This window comes from Oreochromis niloticus, linkage group LG6 (assembly GCF_001858045.2).
Source record: "Oreochromis niloticus isolate F11D_XX linkage group LG6, O_niloticus_UMD_NMBU, whole genome shotgun sequence".
NCBI classification, from domain to species: Eukaryota; Metazoa; Chordata; class Actinopteri; order Cichliformes; family Cichlidae; genus Oreochromis; species Oreochromis niloticus.
The window spans coordinates 26,096,302-26,109,307 of NC_031971.2; the positions used below are offsets into that span (position 1 = coordinate 26,096,302).

Here is a 13,006-nt window from a genome sequence, read left to right on the forward strand (position 1 = left end):
CTGATCTTTTATTTGTGTCCGATTTAACAAACAAGGACAGAGAAGGAGTGTAGTGCAATTTAAATCAAAAATGTTCAATAATTTAAAAATGAATAAAACCTACAATAGACAAGTTTGAGCAACAGTATTGCTTGTATTTTGGGAATATAGTACCAACTGTTTATGGAGAAGTCTACCATTTTGGGTTCGTTCAGTGTTTTAGATCAATGAGACTCATGTCTGCAGTTACAAAGCATTTCATGTTGCATTCAGGATGACCTGAAACTAATGACTGAGCCCATAAACTAATCAGGAAAGTGTTTATTGAGGCCACAGAGAAAGGAAACACTGTGGGCCATTTCTCTGTGGTCTTCTATTCAACCTGAAGCTTTGATACAACCAGAGGAGGCACCACCTGCTGGCTATTAGAAAGAATGCGGACTTAAGGCATTTTGTTTTGATCTTTTTATTTAGACTTTACATGTACTACTTAGTTCATAACACATTGTTTCAAAAAGCTGTGCTGAAGGTTAGCAAAATGCTTCTCCATTTTACTCTCACTTAGGTAAAATACATATAAAGAAAAAAAATCGTATAAGTACTGATAAAAAAAATGCTTTAACAGGTGAAAATATTTATATATATATGTACTACTCCCTAACTCCCTTGGTTTGTTTCCTTGTCTCTTTTGGTGTGTTAAAGTTTGTGAATTGTAGACACTGCACTGTCATCTCCCACTCTCCGAGCTCCACTCCAGTCACCGTGCACACCTGGGGCTTATCAGCTCGTGCATGCCAGTGTGCTACGCATGCTGAGGCCTTGTGCTATGCTGAACTGAAGTTTATTCGTCATATCTTGGATTTTCAGCTTGCACAGCTGTTAGTTTTGGACCAGCCATCTCATCACCTGACTGCCCAACAACGTTTCTGTTCTTCAGTAATTCTTCTGCAGCACTCACTTGCCTGCTCATCACACCTTTCCTCCAACATTAGTGCTCTCTACCTGCACAGATCTGTATACACTCAGCAGATTTTGCCTGCATGTTCCATCTTCTAAGACTCATCTAATCCACACTGACGTTTTTTGTTTTGTTGTTTATTTTTTATTATTATTATTTTTTTCCAATTTCCATCTCAGGAAGAAAAAGGGGAATAACTATAATATGATGTAACATCCTTTGTCCTGAGGTCTATATTTTTCTCTTTTTTCATACAAACAAACTCACACGACTAGTAAGGTGGAGAAAAACTCCAGTATTCGCCCTCTTATAGATCTGTTTCTGGGCTCTACTAGTTCCTAAGAGAATCTGTCTTCTAACCTGTAAATGCTCCTCTATGTTTGCTTGCTGTTACTAACTCTACTGTTTGGTTCCAAACATGCATTTATTACTGATTGTTTTTAGAATGTCTAAAACAAATAAACACTGTTAACAAACTGTACCTTAAAGGAAATGAGTTCAACATTTGATGCTTTTACTTTGTGTACACAGAATTTAATTAGCACACATGCTATTTTAAAATATATTTTGTATTTTTTTATATATTAATATTGAAATACAGTAATCCTAAAATATAGAGTGCCATAAAAAGTTCCAGTTGCTCAGATATAGGAGTGTTTTTTTTAAACTGCACAGTATATTTACTCATCTACAATTCATACTACGGCATTTATTTTCCCATGGTAGCCACTTTGATTCTTTCACTTGTTTTGTCCACTTTTCAATGACAAGACTTCAGATTCTCATACAAAATAGATGGTGAACATTAATTAAGCTTTTTGCTGTAAAAAAAAAAAACCTTTTAAACTGTCAAGAGCTGTCAGTAATCACTGCCCCATTTTCACAGCAGCTATGAAATTCTATTCAATCATAGAGAGCAACTGGTTGAGGATCTAAAATGAAGGTAAGTTATGCTTTTGAAGTTAGAAATGATGTAAAAACACTTCAAAGTTCTTCAGATTTGCAATTTCCACTGTCAGAAATGTTATTAAAATGGCAGGCATTAAGATGTCTTTCAGGCAAAAACTGCATGTCGGTTGGACAGAAATGCAACACACGATCTGATACATATGGCAAAAGAGCTGCAGGGTAGTTTGGCTGACACAGGTTTGGTGGTGCATTATTGTTTTGTCCATGCTAATACACAACCAGGGTTGACAAAACTCATGAGAAGAAAACTTTACAACCTCACAGCCATGTACATACAGTTCTCAAGAAAGTAAGGTAACAAAAATCAGAAAAAAGCTAAGCAGGAGTTAAACATGTGTTCTTTGACCACAATCACCAAAGCTCTGTTTGGAAAAACACAAAAAGAGTGGACTCCACTACATATTAGCAAATGTCATTCAGTTTGTTAAAGATAAAAGTTCTAATATAAAAGTTCTTTAACAGGACAAACATCCAAATCATAACCCATAATCCACCGTGAAGTAATTCAAGAAACCCAAGCTGCTCTCTTGGAGAGCTTTCACAGTCCCTCTTCTGCACGCTGTGTGTGCAGCTTAAAAGTGTCCCTTAAAAGTGACCTTGAAATGAACTCCAAGGAACAGAAAGACCTAATTAGCTTCATATACAGTAGAGTCTGCAAGCCTCCATTAATGTTTAATTTTATTTTTTTTAAGTTTGTGAAATAAAAAGCAACATTGGCACTTGAAAAAGCCTCACTCAACAGGTTTTTGCTCATTTATTTACTTCAACAAAATTGCTGAAGGCTTGCCTAAACTTTTGCCTGTTTTGTTTTCCTTCCAAAGGGGTAGTTTTACACTAATTATATGACATACTTCTTTTTCCAGCCCAACATACTGCCTGTCACTGATGCTTTGAAAGCCTCTGTATCTCACTTAAAGAGGCAATATTGTGCTAAATAGCTTGAGTAGAATAAACACGGTAGTTTGAATACAGCAAATGCCACATAATTTACTTAAATAACTACAAAAATCTAAAATCTGTAGTCAATCAGGGAGCAATGTTTAATGCGCAATGAGACATTTGTTCCGTGACTTTAGCCTTTAAGATACCATTTCATCCCAGCCAACATCAGCACCCTAAAAAATAAAAGAGCTCCTCTTTCCAGAACCACTGGAAAAGAAAAAAACTCAGTGGCATTTCACTGGTGTTTGTACAAACATTAGTAGGTACTGTCAGAAAACACAACATTTTTCTTTTATTTTTGTTTCTTTTTTTGTAAAATGTTAACTAATAAAATAAACTGTATAATATGCCTAAATATATGCAATGTAAAGTAATTATAAACTACTAGAAAGTACACATTTAAGGTCAATAACTGTTAATATAATGAAGTATCTCTAAATTAACTTTGTGAGTGGGCTGGGGGGAATAGCAGGCAGTCTCAGGTGATGATTTGGAGTAATGAGCTGAAACACTGACATGTATCCACTCACATCCACCCACGTTGACCTTGCGTGCATGTCTTAAAAGTTTGGACAAAAGCAACCACAGAAAACTCACACAGGCACCAAGCATAATGTACCCAGGTACTTCAAGCTGTGTGACAACCCTTCCAACCAAAGCATTATTGTGCTGCCCCAAAATACAAATAGTCTTGTTGAAAAACTGTTGTACATCTACATCTCTAGACGTAGCTGAGAGTTTTTGATTAGAATTTTAAGAGAAAAAAAAACAGCCTTCAAAGAGGAATTCATAAAAAGTAATGAGCACTGCTCATCAGATCTGACCAGAAATCCATTGAAAGACTGTCTGATGACATAATTGGTTTCTCTCTCTAGCTCTTTGCATGATTAATAAAATTTATAATGGAACAAAATTACTAAGACACCACGAAGGACTTAAGAGAATTCATCCTCAAAACCTAATGCATGTCATAGTTTTATAAAAAGTGAATAATATCAGGACCCAAAGATCTTAGTCTTAATCTTGCTGGCGACCAGATGGGGGAAAAAAGAAAGAAAAAAAAGCACTGAATACAAACACAGCTCAGCTCTCACTTTCACATAAGAACGAATGTTAGAATTTTCCACAGTAACAACGATTCTAAATCAGAACCATAATTTTTCTTCTTCTTCCTAAATTTATTTTAAAAAGATCCATAAGACAATCCTCCTTAGGGTTTAAAAAAATACACAAAACAGCTACGTATCAGCAGGTGTTAGACATTTTGTCATAACCCCCAGTTCTTAAACTGACTTGATTTCTGTACAGCTTCTCACAGACTCTAAATACTCTTGCAGGGTTAGCTTCATATTTTTGAACAGCTTCTCTTTGAAATGCGTATGCTTGTGACAGCTCTGTTTCTCAGTAGTGCACACTGTTTTGGTTGCCTGTTTCCTTTCTCTAACTCTTTTGTCATTTGAGACCAGCCAGAAGCATTTACACTGTATTCATCACCTAACCTTGGGCTTTACACAGCTGCACAGGTATCATTTATTATCATTTACGAACAATCTATAACATCCTTTCCCAGATAGACTGTTTTTGTTCACTCTTTGAGATTTTACATAGTGACCTTTGGCCTTTAATCTGGGTTTTATTGGCATTGTCTTACCTTGAAACCTGTAACTTTTTAAGGTATATAGAGTTGAGTCCTATAATCAACAGCCTAAGAGACAATACTTGCTAAAGTTTAGGGGAAATCATCTGGTGATGATAATGTGATTGCTACAGTAAGAGTGTTTCTGAGGCCATTAAAAAAATGAAATGCAGTATTTGGTGTTAATACTAAGGAATAAACCTGATCTAATTCATGCAAAAAAATATGGTTTACTGGACTGAAAAGTGTTTAGTCAATGAGAGTATTAGATACATGCTTCAGGCATTTCTATCTTGAAAACTGCATGTGTGTAGTGTATACAGCTGTGTCCTAGCAACAACTACCCCCCCCCCCCTTTCCTGTTTTCCATAGTTGTCATACTTGCATCTTTCAGATCAAACAAATTCCAATATTAGACAAAGATAACCACAATAATAATAAAATGTACATTTTAGATGATGATTTCATGTATTAAGGGAAAGAACCTATCCAAGCCTACCTGGCCCTGTGTGAAAAAAGGATTACCCCCTGAACCTCATAACTGATTGTTCCATCCTTGGGAGCAAGAACTGCAATTAAGCAATTGCAGTAACTGGCAATCAGTCTTTCACATCACATTTTTTCTTTCCAGAATTGTTTTAATTTAGCCACATTTGGGGGGTTTGAGCATGAACAGCCAAAGCATTTCAATATGATTTGAGTCTGGACTTTCACTAGGACAAAAAACATTTTAAGCCATTAAGAGGTGGAATAGCTGCTGTGTTTTGGAGCTTCAGGGTATGAACTGATGGCCAGACATTCCCCTTCAGGACTTTCTAGCAGAGAGCAGAACTGATGGTCCATCAAGTCGCCCGCAACCTGAAGCAGGAAAGCAGCAGGTTCACCACTGTTCCAAGTTTTCTCCATTTGTGGATAATGACTCTATGAGTGGTTCACTGGAGTCCTAAAGCTTAGAAAAGCTCTTTCCAGGCCGATAGATGTCAGTGACTTTTTTTCTCAAATTTTTATTTAGATAGTGGGATCAGCCTACTTCACTTTGTTGGACATGTTCTATTCAGATGATATCTTGATTTAACAGGTGTGGCATGATTGATTTAACTTGATTCGATTTAACAGGGGGATTGCTTTTTCACATAGGACCAGGTAGGTTTACAGTAGATATCTTTATTCCATCATTTAAAAACTGCATTTTGCATTTACCCACATTATCTTTATGTAATGTTAAAATTTTAAAAACATGTCATTGTGACAAATATTCAAAATTCTAAGAAACCAGGAAGGGAACAAATACGTTTTCACAGCACTGTATGTTGTAAACTGTTTTTGCTTGAGTCATATAAATATGCTTTAATTTCCCCAAGAACTGTAAATGGACTGTGTAAAATGAGTTACCCTGTGGAACAGCATTCATATGCAGTCTTACTGATGAACTGATGGCAGTTTTTGCTTTTACAGAACACAAACTGTGGCTGTCACTACTCTGGCTTTTTCATTCCATTATCCTTCTATCAGCACCAATTCACCTCTCACTTCAGACCCTGTCATTTCTCATATGACAAACTGACGCCCTCACTCCTTCCTGTCTTTTCTCTATCATTTGATCCCCACTCAGCAGCTCTTCATCTCAGTCATTCCCATTACATACACTCGCTCACTAGAACTTGCACTTTCAATGTCATCTCAGTGCTCCTTCCTTCCACTTTTGTTATCCCCACATCCAGCTAGGCTTCTGAGGGGCAGCATCACGTCTCTGCCCTGCTTCCATTGGTGATAGCCAATGATAGCAGGACTACCTGTTGTTGAGATTTGGTGCAGTATAAATAAAACTCCTTTGAATTGAATAGCCAGATAACAATAGAGAACCCAAATCTCGTCTGCCCTGGATTTACACGTTTACCACTGCTATGAAATTAAAATAGTACTATAGCATGTCAATACGACCAGCCAAGCATAAGTAATAATAGTACAACATTACCTTTCATTAACATTAGGTATTTTTTAAGACAGCAGAAAGGATTAGGTGACCATTAGTCTAGACAACTATCTGGATGTCTCAGTGGTTGTTGAGCGGTATAATTAAGATTAAAATATGTTTGTGTGCCAGTCTGTGAGACATGAGTAGCACCATACTGAGCATGTGTGTAAATATGACCTGATGAGAGATTACAGAGTCAGTTTGTGCGTGATGTCCTGACTAATCTGGGTAATTTGCACACACACACACGCCAGAATTAAAGAGACCTCCTGGATGAGAGGTGAAACATATTCACAAACCTAAAGTCCAGCTGCCTTTATTTTTTTCCCAGAGAACCGACACCACCAGACTGAAATATTACAGCAAGTACAGTAAAAGTACAAAAGCTAAACACATAAAGTCAGCTCCAGGTATTAATTATCTATATCACTTTTTTTAATCTTAAATATTATACATGATTTCAGTACAAATTAATGCATTAAAAACTAGCATTGTACATTAATAATTCAATAATTTATTATTATTATTATGTGCAATGCTGATTTTCCATTTGCCAATTGTAGTGAAATGCCAAAAAGGACAGGTTAAGACAGAAAGAAAGAAAGAAAACTAAGGAGGATACGGGACATGTATTCTAGTTGAATTGGCAAATGCAACAGACCATCGTCTCTGTGTGATAATTTTATAGACATCTGTTGATTTCTGACATCAGACTGAGCATATGGGTGTTGAAATCAATAAATCAGTAAGCAAGTAAAAGGTGCTGCTGTGGACCTTTTATTTTTTCTAAATACTTATGTGGCCTTTTTGACTTGGAGTGTAAATTAAAATCTGGAGATTAAGTTGCATTTGTTTCATGAAATTCAGGGAGCTGAAACCTTCAATGCAAATGTTGTGTTATAACCGTGTAAGAACAAAAGCTTATTGTATTCCTCTTACTTACCTGTTCTTCTTTGGTGTACAGCTTAAAGCACTCATCCAAGGTACAGCTATGCTGCTGAAGGTGTTGTTGCTGCTGGTTCCTCACGCTCTCTGCATCCTTCACTACTTCCTCCTGGATGCTGCCAAATAAACTGCACCACACACAAAGTGGATTGGTCTCATTCAATGGCAGAATTGAAGATGACACCCAAGATGACAACAGCTAACATTATAAAATTGTGAGTTCTGCACATTTTTAAAGCATTGTCCATTAAAATGTGTTCAGTGCTTACCATTCTTTGGTGCTTGGCTCCCATTCGATAACAAGCTTCACATGTGGGGGTCCTCCTGGGCCGCAGAACTTCAGAGCTCTACGAAACAGCGGAGAAAAGCAGGACGGTTATCTTTTAGCTCTGAATACATATTTTATGATTTTAGTTTTCTGAGTGTGATAGCATTCTGTGATCTTCAAAAGCCTGAAATAAACCACAATGAATGAAGTTTTAAAAAAAGTAAAAAGAAGAACGTTAAAATCTGTGTTGCTGTCATGCAACAGCTGCTCCTGTGACAGCTGCTAAAGTGCATCCAGAGAGTACAGTGATGTGAAAAAGTGTTTGCCCACTTCCCGATTTCCTGTTGTTTTGTATGTTTGTCACACTTTAATGTTTCAGATCATCAAGATAACACAAGTAAACACAAAATGCATTTCCTAAATTACAATTTTGAGTGTCATGGCAGAGATTGTGGATACTTACAATGTACATTTTTTAAAAAGAAAATTTGCAAGAAATTCAAGCAAATGTTTTTCACATTGTCATTTGTGTGAAAATGAATTTATTCCATTTAGGAATAAGGGAGTAATATAACAAAAGGCCAATCATGGCTATTGCACAGTATTAGATAGATATTTATCTTGGTGCAAGTTATCAGCACATGCTTTTCCACATTAAAAACACCAGAAAAACACATCCTGTAGTCGACTCTTCAGTTTCAGTTCAAGCAGAATGAAAACGTGAGCTTCTGACTAATCGTATTAAAGCCCATCAACATTTGCACTTTTTACTTTTATTGTAATTTATTCCACCATAATACGCACACAAATATGTACAGACTGACAGGAGGATCACAGAGTGACAACGACCAAAGCTGAGACCTGGTTTCTCATCCAGCATTAGTATGCAAAAATATAATTTTTTTCTCTGCCCTAATGTAGCGAGGGGCACGGTGTTTATATTTCAGGGCTTACCTTCACTGCTTTCATCTCAGGAGGAAAGAAACAGCATCAATATTCAGCAGCCAAGTAGCTCTGATGGAAAGGCCAAGGTGCACGTAATAATTACTGAATGCTAAGGACAGACTGATGGATCACCAGTGGCAGATTTTTTGGAGCCATGTCAAAATTGAGTTCCTTTTTATTTTGAGAAGTTTTTCTTTTCTAGATGGACTTGAAAGGTGCTTGAAAAGCTTGAGATTTCAAGCACAGCTAAATATTGACTGATTCTCACTATGAATAATTTCATTCCATCTTCAAAGCAGAACTCACATTGTTGTCTCAGTATTGTTGCCTATGAACGCATTTAATGCACTTGCTACTAGCAGATATCACACTTCTGTGACCTGTCAGCACAATAATTAGAGAAACAGACACTAAAAACTGTGAAAACGCCACCGTCTCTACAGATGGTCTCGTCGAAAAACTCATCGCACAGTTAATTCCTCGAGGGAATCATTTGAATTTGTTTAATTGAAAGATTGCTCTGTGTGTAAACGGTGCACTACCACAAAATTAAATCGAATCCAGATCCCAGAGCATCAGCAGGAGCTCTGAGTGGCCAGTTAATTGTCTACAAGTCAATAATTATTTAAGTGTCACACAACATGCAGGCAAACATTAATTATCTTTTTAACAAGGTGGTTAGACAACAAGTTAAATGAAGCAATACATTTCAAACTAGTTTGTAAAGCAGATAAACACATAAATGCACAGGCAAAAGACAACACATCTGTTATTTTTCATACGTTGTCAGTCGTTTGATTTCCTTCTTTGTTGCTTTTCCAAACCCTTTAGTGCAGCTGTTTCCAGCTGTTTACTCATGAGACTTTCTGCTTTCAGTTTTGTCTTCAGCTACTGAAATGCTGCTCAGTGAGATCCGGTGACAGACCTGGTCGTTGAAAGTACTAGTTTTATTTTCAAAAAGCTCCCAAAAAGCTTTTACTGTATATTTTGGTCACTATCCAGCTGCCGCACTGATCCAAACACTCTGCTGCATTAGGATGACTCTGAACAGAATATAACACTACGGACAGCAAAGTTTATCTTCTATCATTTCATTAGAGCCTTGTCGATTGGTCGAGATTATTTAGTTGATGATATACTGGTATTCGGATTTATAATGGCCAATAAATTAAAATTAAAATGAAAACAGTAAAGAAAGGACGCAAAACAACCGTGTAATGAATGGTTTATCCACCAGAGGGTGGTCTGTAACTTCCCCGTTAGCAACATGATTAGAACACCACAAATACTAAAATCACTTGAAGCAAAGTCAAGCAAAATCGAAAGCAAGCGTAAAACCAATAAATTCACAACTTATGTGACAAGACAATATCTTTTTTTTGGTTTTTTGGGGGTTTTTTTTACATGAAAGTGGGGAGAAAGAAGGTGAAGACACCCAGCAAAGGACCGTGAGTCAGACTTCTTAAACTGCTGCACTGTTGTGTATAGTCACCTGCTTACCCACTGAGCCAAACAAACAGCAGTGTTGTAGTGCCCTGCTAAGGACTTATAAATAACTAGATATGAAGGAATACATGCCCGTGCATCACACTGACACACTTCTATAAGGTATGTGGTACTATGCTTATGAGCCTCTATAAACCTTCTCCATACTTTTTTCTTCCTGTTCTTGTGTTGCAGGTTTTAGTTTTATCTGTCTAAATAATGCAGTTGGAGAACTGCTCTGTGATTCTCATGTTTTTAGCAATATGTCATCTTTCTTTCCTTTAGGCTCACAGATGCTTTTTTCCCCTGTGGCGAACCATTTGTATTTTCTCTACGTCTGCTTATGGTAGACTGGGATAATGACATGTTTACTTCCTGTTGAGCTTTCCTCACTTGGCTGGATATAAGATCATCCACCACTGTCGTCTTCTGTAGACCTCTAGGCCGTTTCTGTTGCTGAGCTCACTACTGTTTTTCCTTTTTACAGAAGCATGAAACTTAATGTTGCAATTTTGCATTGTTCTCATATATATGTTTTCCATGTCTTTCTGAATATTTTGATTTTTCTTTTAAAGTTGGAGAACTATGATTTACTTGAAACAGATTTTCTTTCAAATGCTTATCATAAAGAAAGAAATCGGCCACGATGAGTGAGTAAATGAAATTTCCAGTTACATTTGAGCCCCTGAAAATGATAAACTGTGTATAAGAATTGAAGTGATTCCTCAACAGTGGCTTTGTTGAATCTATTAAATAAAAGCTGAGGTTGACTTGCATCTTGACCTTTTTATTCAAGCTCTACTGGAATGGTGTACAAAGCCAAAATTATAAAAACTGCAGCTCTATTTAAAACACAGAGTACAGAACACAATAATGGAAAATGTGCCTCCCCCAAAGTATAAAAGAAAACAATATAAATGAGTGTGAGATCAACAGAAAGCATCTGCTGAGGTCCCAGAAGCATTGTGTATGGGTCTCTGATTTAGTAACATACTGTGAGCCTCTAGCGATTTAAAAGGAGCCATTTGGAGAAGCTAGTTTGTGACATTTTCTGCACAGTGTGATTCAATATTTGCACAACCACAGAATTTAAACCCCTAATATTTACAGTAACTAGCTTAAAACATTTTTAAACTCAATCACATGATCGCAATAACTTCTTTTGGCCTGTTCTTGTGTTTCTATGTGTTTCCTTTTACTTGTGTGTGCAGTCCAAGTGACTCCGATTTACTTTTTATTTAATAGTGAGTTTTTTCATTTATTTCATATGTATATATATATATATATATATATTTTTTTTAATTTTATGTTCACAACACAGATACGGAGGACCTTCTTCATGCAAAGCTCAACTAAATCACAGCTATGAAATGAGCTGCAGCTGCCACCAAGAGGGCAAACCGATGCACATTTTCCCCAGACAGGTTTGTTCACACAAACACACACACACACTGGAAGCTCATTTCCTTGCCCTCGGTGGAAAGCCTGACCTTCACTGCAGCTTAGTAGAACAACAGCACAGATTTGTATATTATACTCACCTTCCCGGCTGTACTACGACACCTTGACGTTCTTAATTACACAGGAAATAAAGCCTTTATCTTCATACTGTCAAACTGATATCATAGATTGTATCCTTCAGTGCTATCAAGGTCCACTGGTTTCTGAAGGTATTCCTGGTTTTCCCCCTACATGCCAGCAGGAAGTATGGCTGGGGGTACGCTTTTTTTAGGATGTTTGTCTATCCATGGGGAGGTGACAATTTTACACAGATGTCTAACAAGATAAAATGATACAATACAATATTTAATACCCCAGAAGTAAAATGTCAGCCCCACTTAACTTAATCAGGTATTTGTTAAAAAAAAAAAAACTCTTTTAAAACTCTGCATTTTTTAACATCATAAATTCTGGATACTGACTCCGTAATTGCTGGTGTCTAGAAAATTGTACAGGTAGAGGATGTATTGAACGTCACTGACTTGCCCGTGAAAGTCAAAAACATGCCTAATTAAATTAAGGCTTATCTCAGCATGGCTTCTATTTTTAGATTTCTCCCTGGAAGTCTTGTTTTGATCACTTCCAACTCTGCATCTGTAATCAGTTTTGGATTCCTTCCACTGTGTAAAAAGTCCCCATGACAACAAAGTTGTAGGATGCCATATCTGCTGAGCACGGGGGTGATAAGCGACAATGTTGGTGTGGCTAAAAAAGCACTATTTGTCCCTCAGATCTCACAGGACCTAACACTAGCCAAAGTAGCCATGCATCTATGTGCAGCACTTGAATCTTAGCTGGAGATGTGGCTCTAGTTAGAAGTAATAAGTGGTCACAATTCCAGTGGCACTGTGAGTGGTCCAGCAATACACAAGGGCCTGACTTTGATGGAGAGATTGGCCACACTTAAATCAGCAGTCGTGGAGCTATGATAACAGCATGTATTCGCATGTGTGTAGGTAGAGTGTAGAGTCGGCGTAGGTGTGTGTGGTGTACCTGTCAACAGCAGGGTGGTACAGTGGCCTGCCGTCCTGTGGGGACAGGTAGCTGTAGGCTGCCGATCCTCCCACCACTCTGATCTTAAACAACGCCCCAGCACTCTGGAAGGAGAGAAGGTCACACTATTTAATACAGCTGTGTCCCTAAAGAATGACTACCTCAATAAATGCTATTTATGTGCATATATAGCTATAGACAAATATAATACATTTGAGAGGGGTGATGACATTACGATTGCAGAATATATAATAGAGATAATATTTTTAATAAATAAACAAAAAAAAGTTGAAGGACACCTTTGTAGTTTGAAACTCTGATTTTCAGCCTGGGTGCTCAAATGCCTTACAAAGCAATGTTTTACTTTGTTTTACTGCAGTGTGATTTAATATAGGAGTCGTGCATCTGAAT

The 13,006-nt window shown here is 37.2% G+C and overlaps 1 protein-coding gene across 1 annotated transcript in view; it reads right to left on the bottom strand.

The window, feature by feature from the left end:
• usp43a (ubiquitin specific peptidase 43a) overlaps nucleotides 1–13,006 on the bottom strand; it is a 123,022-nt gene that overhangs the window by 24,146 nt on the left and 85,870 nt on the right. The window contains exons 9-11 of the mRNA XM_005469983.4: nucleotides 12,596–12,699; nucleotides 7,674–7,751; nucleotides 7,403–7,532 (exon numbers count right to left, since the gene is read on the bottom strand). Coding sequence (XP_005470040.1) covers nucleotides 7,403–7,532; nucleotides 7,674–7,751; nucleotides 12,596–12,699 — 312 coding nt within the window. The remainder of the gene's footprint in view (nucleotides 1–7,402; nucleotides 7,533–7,673; nucleotides 7,752–12,595; nucleotides 12,700–13,006) is intronic.